Source organism: Malaclemys terrapin, chromosome 2, assembly GCF_027887155.1.
Source record: "Malaclemys terrapin pileata isolate rMalTer1 chromosome 2, rMalTer1.hap1, whole genome shotgun sequence".
In the NCBI taxonomy this organism is placed as follows: domain Eukaryota; kingdom Metazoa; phylum Chordata; order Testudines; family Emydidae; genus Malaclemys; species Malaclemys terrapin.
The window spans coordinates 174,484,978-174,498,838 of record NC_071506.1 but is presented as its reverse complement, the minus strand read 5'-3'; the positions used below and the strand labels follow the sequence as shown (position 1 = coordinate 174,498,838).

General features: G+C 38.4%; 1 protein-coding gene across 3 annotated transcripts in view; it reads left to right on the top strand.

Moving 5' to 3' along the window:
- The window catches only part of TRIP13 (thyroid hormone receptor interactor 13), a 40,010-nt gene that overhangs the window by 13,815 nt on the left and 12,334 nt on the right, over positions 1 to 13,861 (top strand). For all 3 annotated transcript variants that reach the window (XM_054019553.1, XM_054019554.1, XM_054019555.1), the window contains exons 5-9: positions 1,093 to 1,148; positions 7,063 to 7,153; positions 8,949 to 9,021; positions 10,173 to 10,236; positions 11,087 to 11,173. In XM_054019553.1, coding sequence (XP_053875528.1) covers positions 1,093 to 1,148; positions 7,063 to 7,153; positions 8,949 to 9,021; positions 10,173 to 10,236; positions 11,087 to 11,173 — 371 coding nt within the window. The remainder of the gene's footprint in view (positions 1 to 1,092; positions 1,149 to 7,062; positions 7,154 to 8,948; positions 9,022 to 10,172; positions 10,237 to 11,086; positions 11,174 to 13,861) is intronic.

Here is a 13,861-nt window from a genome sequence, read left to right as displayed (position 1 = left end):
CATTCATTTAAGAAGGAAAATAAAACAAAACTGGGAGGAGGAGAGGAGTGTAGGGGCCTTGTTCCCCAGATCGTAATAAGATTTGCCCAGGATGTATTGAAATAGGGCCTGATTCTCTCTGCTACTACCATGTCTTCAGGGGAACCAGATTGGGCACTCTTAGGTGGAAGGGAGGGAAACAGCAGTTCCATGGCATTCTCTCCCTTTGACCAATCCTGTGGAAAACCTGAGTACACCACCTAGTTCATGCTCCACTCCTTGGGAAGGGTTATGGATGGGAAGGTGGCTGTTCATTTTGACATAATTTTGCCATGTAAGATCATATATTAGGGTGTTTCTTTCCCAGCCACCTTCTCAGCTTTCAGTTCCTACCTATGAAAATCTCCTGCTATGATTAAGAGTAAACCCTGCTTTTAAAACCTTTTAGTTTCCTTTCTGAAAGCTCTGAAACTTATTTATAAGATTTTAATTTTCCTATTTAAAAAAACACATCACATAAATACAAACCAAAATCAAGCAGTTGATTTTTACTCACTTTCTACAACTTGTTTTTTCTGCCTTTCTCACTTACATACCGACAATAGTCTTGTAAAAAAAAATGAATTATAAAACTGGCCTTTTTAATAAACAAATGTCCTGGCTTTCAATAGATTTTACTCTTCGCAAACTTCGCATCTCACTTTCACATTTTTAACATGGAAAATAAAATGATTGGGAACAAATTCTATTCAATTAATTTTTTCCTACCTATAGGTAAATGTTACTGAAAGTTGAAACCAGTAAATAATTTAACCCATACTTACAGTTGTTGACCAAATAGTAGTATGTGCTAGAAGTTGTAAAACTCTGATTCACTAATGAGATAAGAACTTTCCTTTCAGGGCAACAAAATTAACCTAGGTTAATTTTTATCGTTCAAAATTGTCTGCTGTTTGTTCCATATCTTTAATTATGGTTGAGCATGTTTCTTATGGCAGAAAATCTGTCAGCGTTATAATGCACTGTTTAGATAACAGATCACTGGGTTTAACTGAGCGTTCTTAGTTATTAATAAATAGAATCATACATAATGGCTATAATATTGTTTTGCAGTTGAATTCCATGGTCTTTGGGAGAGCCTTGTGTATGACACTGAAGTAAAATCGCATGTAAGTTGAATGAATAACCCCTCTGTGGACAAGGAAGTCTTGACGGGTAGCCTGTAGAAAGTGCTGCAGCTTGGGGAGAAACAGTCTTCAGAAATGAAACTTCTTTTACATGGAATTTTATAAAGCGTTATTAAACTTTTGTGTTTGAGGAGAAGTATGCTTTTTAATTACCTTGTTAGTATATTTCTAGTCAGCTAAAATAAAGACAGAACTTTCTGGATAAAAATAGATCAAAATGGGTATGTTAAATGATGCATCTAAATAAGAGTTGTTTTTTAGCAGCCCTGCGCACTTGCATCTTGCATTGACTTCTGCAAAGGTGGTAGATATTCTCAACTTCTGAAAAATAGGCACCCAGCACAAATTACTTTATTTCCAGGTACCTAAACTCAAATTTTGGCCATAACACTTCATACAAAATAAAACTTTTTGTTTTACAATTTATGTGAATAAACGGAGATCCTGAGGGATTGTGACTTAACATATTCTTGCAAGCCTTATTGTGGACTGTAGTAACAGCTCCATTGTTTGGCTTCATTGTTGGAGTTGTATTCAGATCTTGGGTAAAAACAGACTAAAACTCGTTAATTTTACCTTTTGTAGTTTGAATTTAGTCTGCAAAGTTTAGTGATATTATCATGTAAACGTTACAGAAATTACGTAGCCCAGTTGTATTTTCCATAACATTTCATGATGGTGATACACTGTCATATTAACTATTTAAAGGTCAGACTTTTAAAAAATGTTTGACAGTCATATTTTTTGAACTCCTCTAGCTGAAAAAACACAGCCTCAAGAAACTCTGAATTCTTCCATTGACCTAATTGTGTCTACAGTGGGGGTTATGTCAAGCTAACTGTTGCAAAAGGTGTGAAATTATTCATAGTCCTTGAGCGATGTAGTTAGTTTGACTTAAGTTTTAGATGTAGGCCAGGATTAAGACATCTACATGTCTATTCTCTAATGCATTTCTTCATTAATGGTCCCCCGACCATGAGTGTCTGTTGTAGGAACTGAAGTCGGCTGGAGCAGCAACATTTCCAGTAATTAAATAAAATGTCTTACAAGGGAGAAGCTCTTAGAGCAGAGTTAGTAGCTATTAGGGCTGTCGATTAATCGCTTAACTCATGGGATTAACTCAAAAAAATTAATCACAGTTTTAATCGCACCGTTAAACAATAGATACCAACTGAAATTTATTAAATGTTTTGGATGTTTTTCTACATTTTCATATATATTATATTCTTTGTTGTAATTAAATTCAAAGTGTGTATTAATTTTAATTACAAATATTTGCACCGTAAAAATGATAAACAAAAGAAATAGTATTTTTCAATTCACTTCATACTAGTACTGTAGTGCATTGTCTTTGTCATGAAAGTGCAGCTTAAAAAATTAGCTTTTTTTTTTTTTTGGTTACATAACTGCAGTCAAAACCAAAACAATGTAAAACTTCAGAGGCCACAAGTCCACTTAGTCCTACTTCTTGTTCAGCCAGTTGCTAAGACAAACAAGCTTGTTTACATTTACAGGAGATAATGCTGCCTTCTTCTTATTTACAATGTCACCAGAAAGTGAGAACAGACATTTTTGTAGTTGGCATTGCAAGGTACTTACGTGCCTGATATGCTAAACATTCGTATGCCCCTTCATGCTTCGGCCACCATTCCAGAGGACATGCTTCCATATTGATGACGCTTGTTAAAAAAATAAAGTGTTAATTAAATTTGTGACTGAACTCATTGGGGGAGAATTGTATGTCCCCAGCTGTTTTATCTGCATTCTGCCATATATTTCCTGTTATAGCAATCTTTGATCATGATTGGCATATGTTGTTCGTTTTTAAGAACACTTTCACTGCAGATTTGACAAAATGCAAAGAAGGTACCAATGTGAGATTTCTAAGGATAGATATAGCACTTGACCCAAGGTTTAAGAATTTGAAGTGCCTTCCAAAATCTGAGAGGGACGAGGTGTGGAGTATGCTTTCAGAAGTCTTAAAAGAGCAACACTCTGATGTGGAAACTACAGAACCCAAATCACCAAAAAAGAAAATCAACCTTCTGCTGGTGGCATCTAACTCAGATAATAAAAATGAACATGCGTCGCTCCACACTGCTTTGGATTGTTATCGAGCAGAACCTGTCATGAGCATGGACACATGTCCCCGGGAATGGTGGTTGAAGCATAAAGGGACATATGAATCTTTAGCTCATCTGGCACACAAATATCTTGCAACGCCGGCTGCCACAGTGCCATGCGAATTCCTGTTCTCACTTTCAGGTGACATTGTAAACAAGAAGCAGGCAGCATTATCTCCTGCAATTGTAAACAAACTTGTTCGTCTGAGCGATTGGCTGAACAAGAAGTAGGACTGAGTAGACTTACAGGCTTTAAAATTTTACGTTTTATTTTTGAATGCGGTTTTTTGTACATAATTCTCCATTTGTAAGTTCAACTTTCATGATAGAGATTGCACTCCAGTACTATTTCTTTTGTTTTTTACAGTGCAAATACTTGTATTAAAAATAGTGAGCACTGTACACTTTGTAATTGAAATCAATATATTTGAAAATGTAGAAAACATCCAAAATGTTTAAATAAATGGTATTCTGTTATTGTTTAACAGTGCAATTTTTTTTAATCACGATTGGTTTTTGTTTAATCGATGGTTAGCCCTAGTAGCTGTGCTATTTAGAAGAAATCTTCAGCTGGGGTGAGAGGGTAGGGAAGGCTGATGGCCATTGTACTGATGAGTCCAGGTTAGGAGAGCCTGTGTCTCCGACTCAGCCATAGAGCAGTATACCTTACTGCCTAGTCTGCTTGCTTCTTAACTCTTTCCCCTATAATAAAACACCACCCCTGCTTTCACATAAACTCAGCATAAAACAAGTGGTCTGATGAACTTTCTTTATTGTATTGCTCTCAAACAAAACCGTGATTTTAGCAGATGCGAGGGCTGCTTTGGTAACATAGCTCATAACTCCACTTTTCAGTGGACTTTAAATCTTCTCCCTCTGCTTGCCGTGTTCAAGCCAGTCCATACTAATGAAAAGCAACATGGGGCAAGACTGGGTTAGGAAGGGGTTGAAAATTTAACTTCATATAAAACTATTAATGCCCTCTAGACCATTGAAAGGTTTGCAATTTATCTTATGGGATACATAGAATGACTAATTTTTCCTGTTTTTCTAGAGGGTGAACTGGAAAAACAGTGGAAATTTGACAGACTCATAGACTGGCTTAGTAACGAGACTTTGGGTGCAGTTTTTAACCTCTTGGTTCCTCATCTCATCTCATGAAAAACCAACTTTAGGGAGGAGTTGAAAATTCCAGTAAAGGTCCATTATTCAGGCTGGCGCTGGGTGTAACAAATGTTTGGTTTGCTGTGAGGGTTGTCCAGCAAGTCACACCATTAGTGTTCACCCAAATAATGCCAAATGTGTCCCATGGTAATACACCCCTAGCTTTTGATGGCCTCCCGGTACCTGAAAGAGGTGCTTAGAATAGCAGAGCTCCACACAAGCAGTTGCTCCTTGATGAAGGTCCTGTGCTTCCTCAGAAGCTTGTAAAATAACAAAACCTTGAGCTACAGAGCATGCTCATTGGGACAGTGGTAACAATTAGATGTTTAACTATAGAATTATTGGCACTAAGTTAATCACTTTTTTTTAAAATGCATATTATTAATACTTTTCAAAAAGAAAAACTTAAATATTTTCACAATTAAGTGAGCCAGTCCATGGGTAACAAAACAGCATGTTGTTAACATTTCAAATTGTCTTGGTTCCTGAGGAAAGGTGGAAATGTTCTTTAAGCCCTGATGCAGTTTCATTTAGAAACTATACAGTGTCAATAAACCTATTAAAAGTATTATCTGTCTTTTAGAATTGTCTTCTGGTGGCTTGTTCACTTTCAGTAATGTCCCTTCTCACTGCTATTGGGTCATCAATTGATTTTTCCCCTTATCCAGAGTGAAAATAATTCTAAAATTTTATGGTTTCTCCTTGACCCAATTCAGGCTACCCGTCCTGGGTTTTTTTCTGCTGCGTGGACTTCCTGTTGGTGACAGCTGTTCACCTCTGAAATGACAGTACTTTTAATCTATTTTAAAATTAACCTATTGCATAGTAGGTGAACTGTAAGCTGATATATTGAAAATAACAATAGGCACATGGACCAAACACTACATTTAAAAATAAATACTACATCATTATTGGTAAGAAGAGAGAAACTAAATAATAACCATCAAACGGAACTTAACATCTAGAAAAAGATTACTTTGCACTTACATGCCTATTTAAACTACGGATAGATGAATTGAAACTACTTCTCAGTGTTGCAAAACTAACACACTTTGAAAAGCTGGAAAATATTAACAGTATTAGTATGTAGTTACAGAAGTTCATAAAGATACTCCTGTTCACACACGCATTCCAATTTTAGAAAAGGAGTCCCTAAGAGAACTGTTGCAGAATAACAATATTGAGTATGTAATCAAGAGTGAAAAGACGTCTCGAGAATTAATATGTAATATGTGTTAAGAACATTTTCAAGTTCTCATAGGTTTTTTTTAAAAACAGTTTTGGTACAACATAAAAAGTTTTTTGTTCTGTATAATGGCTGTACCTACAGGACTTATGGCGTTCAATATTGCAGGAATGTTACATTGACTTCTCAGTGAAAATTTAACATAAACAGAAAATTGAGATATAGTAATAGAAATTAAAATATTCTATTGGGTATTCCTATTCTAATTATAGATGAAGTGAATATAGAGTCAAACCTCTTATCTTTCAGGCAGGAAACTAAAAACTGAGGACAGCAAACGTTCTTTTGTCTGGAGAATTCCTACTATTTACATTTGTCCTGAGTAAAGCAATTTACCAATTGCTTACAGTAGCAAATAAACAGTTCCATAGGAAGTAAAGAAAATTTGACTGGGAATATTTATATATGATGGACTATCAGTATATATCAGAAGATACAGCATATGGTTAAACGTCAAATAGCATCAGGCATTATGACTAAGAAAAATATACATCTTCTAGAACACCTGAAAGTAAATATAATATAATATAATATAGATGTGATTGAAGCAGCTCTGTCATTATTCCAGACCAGCAACAAAATCCAGTTTTTCATGTCAAACATTGAATCATAAATACAAAAAGAGCAATGACAAGTTTTCATCTAAAACATAGATTGGACAGCAACCCATTTTCAGAGTGTATGATGCAAGTAGTTTTTTTTTTTTTTTTTTTTTTTTTTTGAGTTCATAACAAATTTGACAGTATAGAACAATACCACCAATTAAACACAGGTTCAATTGCATATCTTACGAGACCTTTTGGTAATTGGGAATCCATAGATACCATGGTAGTCTATGCCATTTCCAATAATATTGGTAAAAATATTTTCAGATACACCTCTTCCCCAATATAACACGAATTCGGAGATAACGCGGTAAAGCAGCACTCCGGGGGGGCGGGGTTGCGTACTCTGGTGGATCAAAGCAAGTTCGATATAATGCGGTAAGATTTTTTGGCTCCCGAGGACAGTGTTATATTGGGGTAGAGGTGTATTTATTGTATCTAGAGTAAAGGCACTAAAAGTAAATGTCAGTTTGAGAAACATAAGCAGACCAGAATTTAATTTAAAAATATATTTTCACACCTCATTTAACAATGGTTGGTATCAGAGAGAAAAATATATAAAAAATAAAAAGGAAAATGAATAGTACTAAGATAAGTAGAGGTGGTCAAAAATGCAGCTTCGATGGGGCCTAGAAATTTGCCTTGCTCTATGCACTTCTTTCATAGTAGTGATGATGATGTTGTGTTATGTTCTCTCATTAGTAATCCTATTATTATTATGTGTATTAACTGTTCTTTCCCTTCTCTTCTTGAACTAGCTACTTGACTATGTGATGACAACTTTACTGTTTTCTGACAAAAATGTTGACAGCAACCTGATATCCTGGAACAGAGTTGTCTTGCTGCATGGTAAAGATTACAACTTCTAAATAAAGAGTAAATGTATTGATAATGAAGCCATTCTCGTGACTAAGCTGTACTGCACTTCTGTGTGGTAGAATGTGGGTTCCTTTTCTCACTGGTTCTCTCCCCAAATTACCAGTAATGGAAGCAATCCCCCAGTGACAGGAAATGCTTTGTCATTGAATAATGATCCCTTTGGATGATTAGGGAGCAGCATTGACAGGGTTTCTCTAGAAGCTGTATCTAGTCTTTGGCAAGAATGCAATGGAACTTGGAGCAGAGAAACCTTTCAAAATAACCAAGTGATAACTAATATTAAACAGATTAAATTGTTTAATAAACTAAGATGTATAATTATCTCCAAATACAATGGTAACCATTATATTTTCAATTGTTAAGTGAATACTTATTGTGGTGTTTCTTGTACAACATGGTTTTTGGACCATCACTTAGTTGCTTTGGTGATGCAGGATTATGACTTCAATGAACCATTATGTACCAAGTGGCAGTCCAGAATGAGCTTCTGTGACCAATAGATGTTCTTAATGGAAATTCTAATTAATGGATATTCACTTAACCCTAGTAAAGCTACCATGAGATTTTGTAATAAATAGAGCAAATTAATAGAGAGCTCTCTTCTCTTGGTTTATTTATAGGTCTAAATATAAAATGTTGTTGAAAACTGAAAAATGATTTTGAAGGGAGAATTGGATCCTTTATATCGCTGGACTACTTGAGTCATATATGTTTAAATATATATGTTAGAATAGGAAAAAAGCTAAGAATATCAGAATCTGAAGGTGGGGTGGGTTTTTTGTTTTGTTTTGTTAAATGTAGCCACATTACAACTACAACATTGACTTTGTGATCCATTGGAGTACTGTCATCTTAGCGGGTTACAAATAACACAGTTAAGTTAGTGTACACACATGAACTTTTTTGACAATGTTTGCATATTCACTCTTCCCAGACTAGTTAAGCATGTTTGTATTGGTCCTTGAAAAATCTGGGCAGCTATCCTGAAGGGGGTGGAGTGCCCGAAGGGCAAACTCACAGTGTGTCATCCGTTACACACTGGGCAGGGCGCTCTGTGATATCTTAATGTACAGATTGCTGGAAGGAAGGTGGGACTGACCAAATGCAGGCATAGCATTTGTCTATACAATAGAAAACAAATATGCTGAATCAGGTGCAGGAAGACAACAATATGCCATCTTAAGCTAGCAATCTACATTATTTAGGGGGGGAAAAAAGGCACTGCTTGGGCAGTCTCACTAGTGGGAATGCTTGCATATGAGGGAGAGTGCAGGCATTTTAACTACCATGCTGTCTGGATGTGCTCCAAGCAGGGTTAGATGGCATAGTAATAAAACACCTGTGTATTTTACCTCCCAGTGTAAAATAGTGCAGTTAGTGGAGCTGCATCAGTGGTAATGCAGTTCTGATAGATTTTTAAAATAATGCTAGTGCAGAGGGAGAAATGCTGTTAGCTGCTGGGAGTTTAACCATCTGTCTGTGCGCAGACCATGTTTAGAGGCAACTGTGCCAGTAGCTGGTTACAATCTCTGTTAAAAGATGCAGTGTAGATAAGGTGCAGTTCTAGCACTAAGGAAGATTTGGACACAGTGAACAATCTGTATAACTGTTCAAATTGGCAGCTATTGTAGTGTAGTGTGTTTATTTTATATTGTCAAATGTAATTAGTGCTGGTTTTGGAATTCAGTAGCTAAGGAGATGTCAGGCCATATTAGCTAGTATGTGTTCCTATGTAAAGTATTATATGGATATGGTTTGAATATAGGTCCTCCAGGAACTGGTAAAACTTCACTCTGCAAAGCATTGGCTCAGAAGCTGACCATTAGACTTTCATACAGGTAATTTTTGTTAATATTTTGGTTTAAAATACAGTTTACTTTGTTAAACGTCTTTAATCCATTAAGGGTGGCTAAAATCTGCCACCAGGTATGGCTAAAATCTGCCACCAGGTTTTCTTTCAGGCAGAGATTAGGTGCTGAGTGTTGTTCCTTATGTAGCATCCCTGGCTTGTTGAATGGCAAATGCTCACATTTGTCATATCTTATACTGAAGACACTGGGCCCGATTCACCAATGCCTTTCATTGTAGGCAGCTACTTACACCACTGGATGTAAAACACTACAAATTTAGAATGATAGTGTATTATACCTACTTTGCACACTCATAAAGTACCACAGAAGGTGAAGAGCCAAGCTGAATCAGGCCCATTGTTTTGTTTGCATACAAAATAGACCACATCTTTAATAATTAAATAAACAGCTTTTAGAGCCAGACATATATTTGTTTTGTGTTGTTTGTTTTATAGATCAACAGATCCTCCCTTACTCATCTTGTATATTCAGACAGACGAGTAGTAGCATTCAATTTAACATTGCAAATCTTAGTAAACTAGGTAACTTACTATTTTATAAATATTGTTCAATTATAAATCATTATTACTCCAAGTAATGCAGTTTTTCCTCACATAAGTGTGTAATAGACATGGATTATATACTCTTACACTGAAATATTAACACATTTAATTCTAGGGTCAGCCATACGTAATTTAGCATTCCTGGCAATGTCTTAAGAACTGATGAGAATTAGCTTGATACTTATTACTTTGGACTGTAAGTAATTACCAGAAGATAAGAATAAGGTTATTGGCATGGTAGTCTATACCTGAATTGTGCCTAAATAGAAGCCAGTGTCAAATCTTAGATTTCTTTGACAAAAAAAAAGTGTGGAGAAGATTAAGAGCAATCATATGCTGACATAAAACTGAGATTGAAATTTAGTTTGCAATAGTTACATTTTATATTCAGATACTTGTTTTAGTAAGTACAAAGCACTAATGTTGAAAGAATTCTGATTGTTATGCTATAATGCCACAGTTCACAAAATTCTTTTTTAAATATTGAAGATGTAAGCTGTAGTTATTGATTCCTTTGCACTCAACAGTAGAATTAATTTTACAATATAATTGTTGATGATTTCTCCCATATTTTAGGTACAGATATGGACAGTTAATTGAGATAAACAGTCATAGCCTCTTCTCTAAGTGGTTTTCTGAGGTATGTATTATCTAACTCATTACACAATTTTAGCTTTGTGGTACAGATAAACAAAATTTACTATGATCTTCAATAGGTGTATCAGTTCTGGGAACCAACTTATATGTGGTGTGATAGACCCAGACCAGTGGGGTATATTTGCCTGGCAGAGGGCAAATATACAGGTCACTGGATGAGTAGTTTTCTGTTCCCTGAGTGACCAGAGCAGGGGCTGCACTAGAGTAATCAGGAACCTGCTAGAACCAGTTCAGTCAGGCAGGTTAATTAGGACACCTGGAGCCAATTAAGCTGCTAGAATCAATTAAGGCAGGCTAATCAGGGCACCTGGGTTTTAAAAGGAGCTCATTTCAGTGTGTGGTGCGAGTGTGAGGAGCTAGGAGCAAGAGGTGCAAGGAGCTGAGAGGGTGTGCTGCTGGAAGACTGAGGAGCACAAGCGTTATCAGACACCAGGAGGAAGGTCCTGCGGTGAGAATAAGGAAGGTGTTTGGAGGAGGCCATGGGGAAGTAGCCCAGGGAGTTGTAGCTGTCATGCAGCTGTTACAGGAGGCACTATATAAAGTTGCAGTCCACAGGGCCCTGGGCTGGAACCCAGAGTAGAGGGTGGGCCCGGGTTCCCCCCACACCTCCCAATTGACCTGGACTGTGGGTTCTTCCAGAGGGGAAGGTCTCCGGGCTGTTCCCCAACCCACATGGTGAATCTCTGAGGTAAGAAAATCCGCCAATAAGCGTAGGACCCACCCAGATAGAGGAGGAACTTTGTCACAGTGGATACACTTAAAGTTGTAAATAATAAACTAAGACTTGGAAAACTATGTAAAAATAACCTAATATATTTGTATTTTCTTTTCAGAGTGGCAAGCTTGTAACCAAGATGTTCCAGAAGATTCAAGAGTTAATTGACGATAAAGATGCTCTTGTATTTGTACTGATAGATGAGGTATGATTTCAATGACATTAAGATGTGCAATTACTTTAATTTATGGGAAAGTAAACTGGAATAAAAGATGATCACTTATATTTTTAGAGAAAATATAGAAGTGTATTATGGCCTTGGCTACATTTGCAAGTTAGAGCGCATTAGATCAGCCCTGGGTGCCTTAACACCTGAGGTATTCACGCTGGCAAGGCACTTAGAGTGCCTGGACTCTGCAGCTGGAGCGCTCCTGGTAATCCACCTCCACGAGAAGCATTGAGCTTGCTGCATCCTGGCTGAAATGCCCAGGTGTCAGTGTGGACAACGTGTTGCATTACTGCGCTATGATTGGGATCCGGAAACGTCCCATAATCCCTTGAAGTCAAGTGGCCACTCTTGTCATTGTTTTGAACTTGGCTGCAGGCATGCGGATATCCTCTTTCAAAGCTCCATTTCTGACAGCTAGCATGCTTACCTGCTCCGGGACAAAGCAAACCATTACTGTGGAATGCTGCTGCCGCCGAGGCAGGCGTGTGTGGGGGGTTGATGTCAGGGTTTCCCCCTGCTTCTGTCTGAACTTACAAGACAGCATGCTGACACACTCTCTGCCTCCCAAAACACACTGCCTCTCCCCCCACATAACACACAACACACTCTCTGTCACACTCCTTCCCCGCCCCGCTCCTTCCCCCCATTTGGAAAGCATGCTGCAGCCACTTGCACACTGGGATAGTTACCACTATGCACTGCTCTCTGTGGCGTTGCAAGAGCTGCTAATGTGGCCACGCCACTGCGCTTGCAGCTGATGGTATAAACACATGGCAGTGTTTTCCCTGCTGCAGTCTCTGAAGGGTGGCTTAACTCCCAGCGCTCTACATCTGTAAGTGTAGCCATGCCCTATGTGGCTCTGCTCTGAGTAATCTAATTCTATTTAACTGTGTGTGTGTAAGAGTGGTGGAAGATATTTGAATTGCATCATTACAGCAAAGTGAGAGAAACGTAGTTTGAATTCTCAGACAAACATTTCCAGCTGCAGATGGAAGGGAAAGGGAAGTTCAGCTTCCTGTATAGGGCTCTGCTTTTGGTGGCTTGCTCCCTGCACGCTTTTACATGTACATATTGTAGCATTTTCTAAACTTCGAGCCCTAGTTTTGTCTTACCAGTAAGAGAAGAATTTAGTAATAGAACTCATGGAAATTGTGGATTTAATGTGGTCTCTTAATCTGGTTTCACTATTAGATTTAGCTTACTATCTAGATGATCTTTTGATAGACTTCTTATACGGGCAACTTAAGAGTTTGCGCCTTATTAGAACTTTATACTATTGAAGTCACATTCCTAAAGAACGTTTATCTGTTCAATTTACTGATTAGTCTAATAGTCAGAATCATCACTTTCTAAAAAGAAATGTTTTCTCTGTGGAACTGATAAGACTGTCTTAGGCCTGGTCTACACTACAAAGTTAGGTTGACATAAGCTGCTTTGCATGTGTCCACACTTAAACTTGTTTCATGCCGATATCAGTTCTCTATTATGCTAACACCACCTCTCCAAGCTGAGTTCAGCCATGGTCAATGTACTGAAGTTGATGTAGCGCGAGTATAGACACTGTTACCTATGTCGATCCTAACAGTCCTCCAGCAGCTGTTCCACCATGCCCGACACTGACCACTGTGGTCACAATTATGAACTCCACTGCCAAAGGATCATGTATACCAGAAACCCACCCCCTTAAAACCTCATGAATTCTTGAAATGCCTTTTCCTGATTGTCCAGCTCGGTGAGCACACCTAGCAGATCTCCATTGTTGTGTGCAACGGCCCAGCTGACCATGCTGGCTATACACTCTAGACGTTTTTTTTTTTTTTTTAATGGAAATATCCCATCTCCTAGAACTGGAAGGGACCTTGAAGGGTCATCGAGTCCAGCCCCCTGCCTTCACTAGCAGGACCAAGTACTGATTTTGTCCCAGATCCCTAAGTGGCCCCCTCAAGGATTGAACTCACAACCCTGGGTTTAGCAGGCCAATGCTCAAACCACTGAGCTATCCCTCCCCACTCCTGCTTGGATTAGACAGGAGATATTGGATCTTCTGGGCCTGTTAGGAGAAGAGGTTATGCAAGCACAGCTACGGACCAGACGTAGAAACATGGACATCTATGAGCAGATTGCACTGGGGATGCAGGAGAGGGGCTACGACAGGTCAGCAGCAGTGCCATGCAAAGGTAAAGGAACTTGATCAGGCATATCAGAAGGCTAGGAAGACCAACAGTCAGTCCGGTGCCAAGCCACAGACCTGAGGCTTTTACAAAGAGCTGCTCGACATGCTTGGCCGAGACCCTCACTACCACCCTGCAGACCACGGGGAATACCTCTGAGGAGCCTGAGTCATAGGCCCCCGGCATGAACAGCGAGGAGGAGGAGGAGGGACATGAGATGGGGAGGGGGAGTCCAACTCTGCCACCAGACAGGATTTGTTTGAGACTCCACTGTAGTCCAGTCAGTCCCAGCAGTTGAGCATAGGCAAGCCTGATGTAGGATTTTCTTGTACTAGGAGAGGTAGCAGTACAACAAAGAGAGATAACTTGATCTGCTTTTCATTCTCCTGTGGAGTGAGGTGGGACAGCTATGTGGCGCAATTCATTAATGTAAACAGGAATGTGAATGTGTCTCAGATCTCGATGAAACTTTCATGGAGTTACTTGGCTGTCT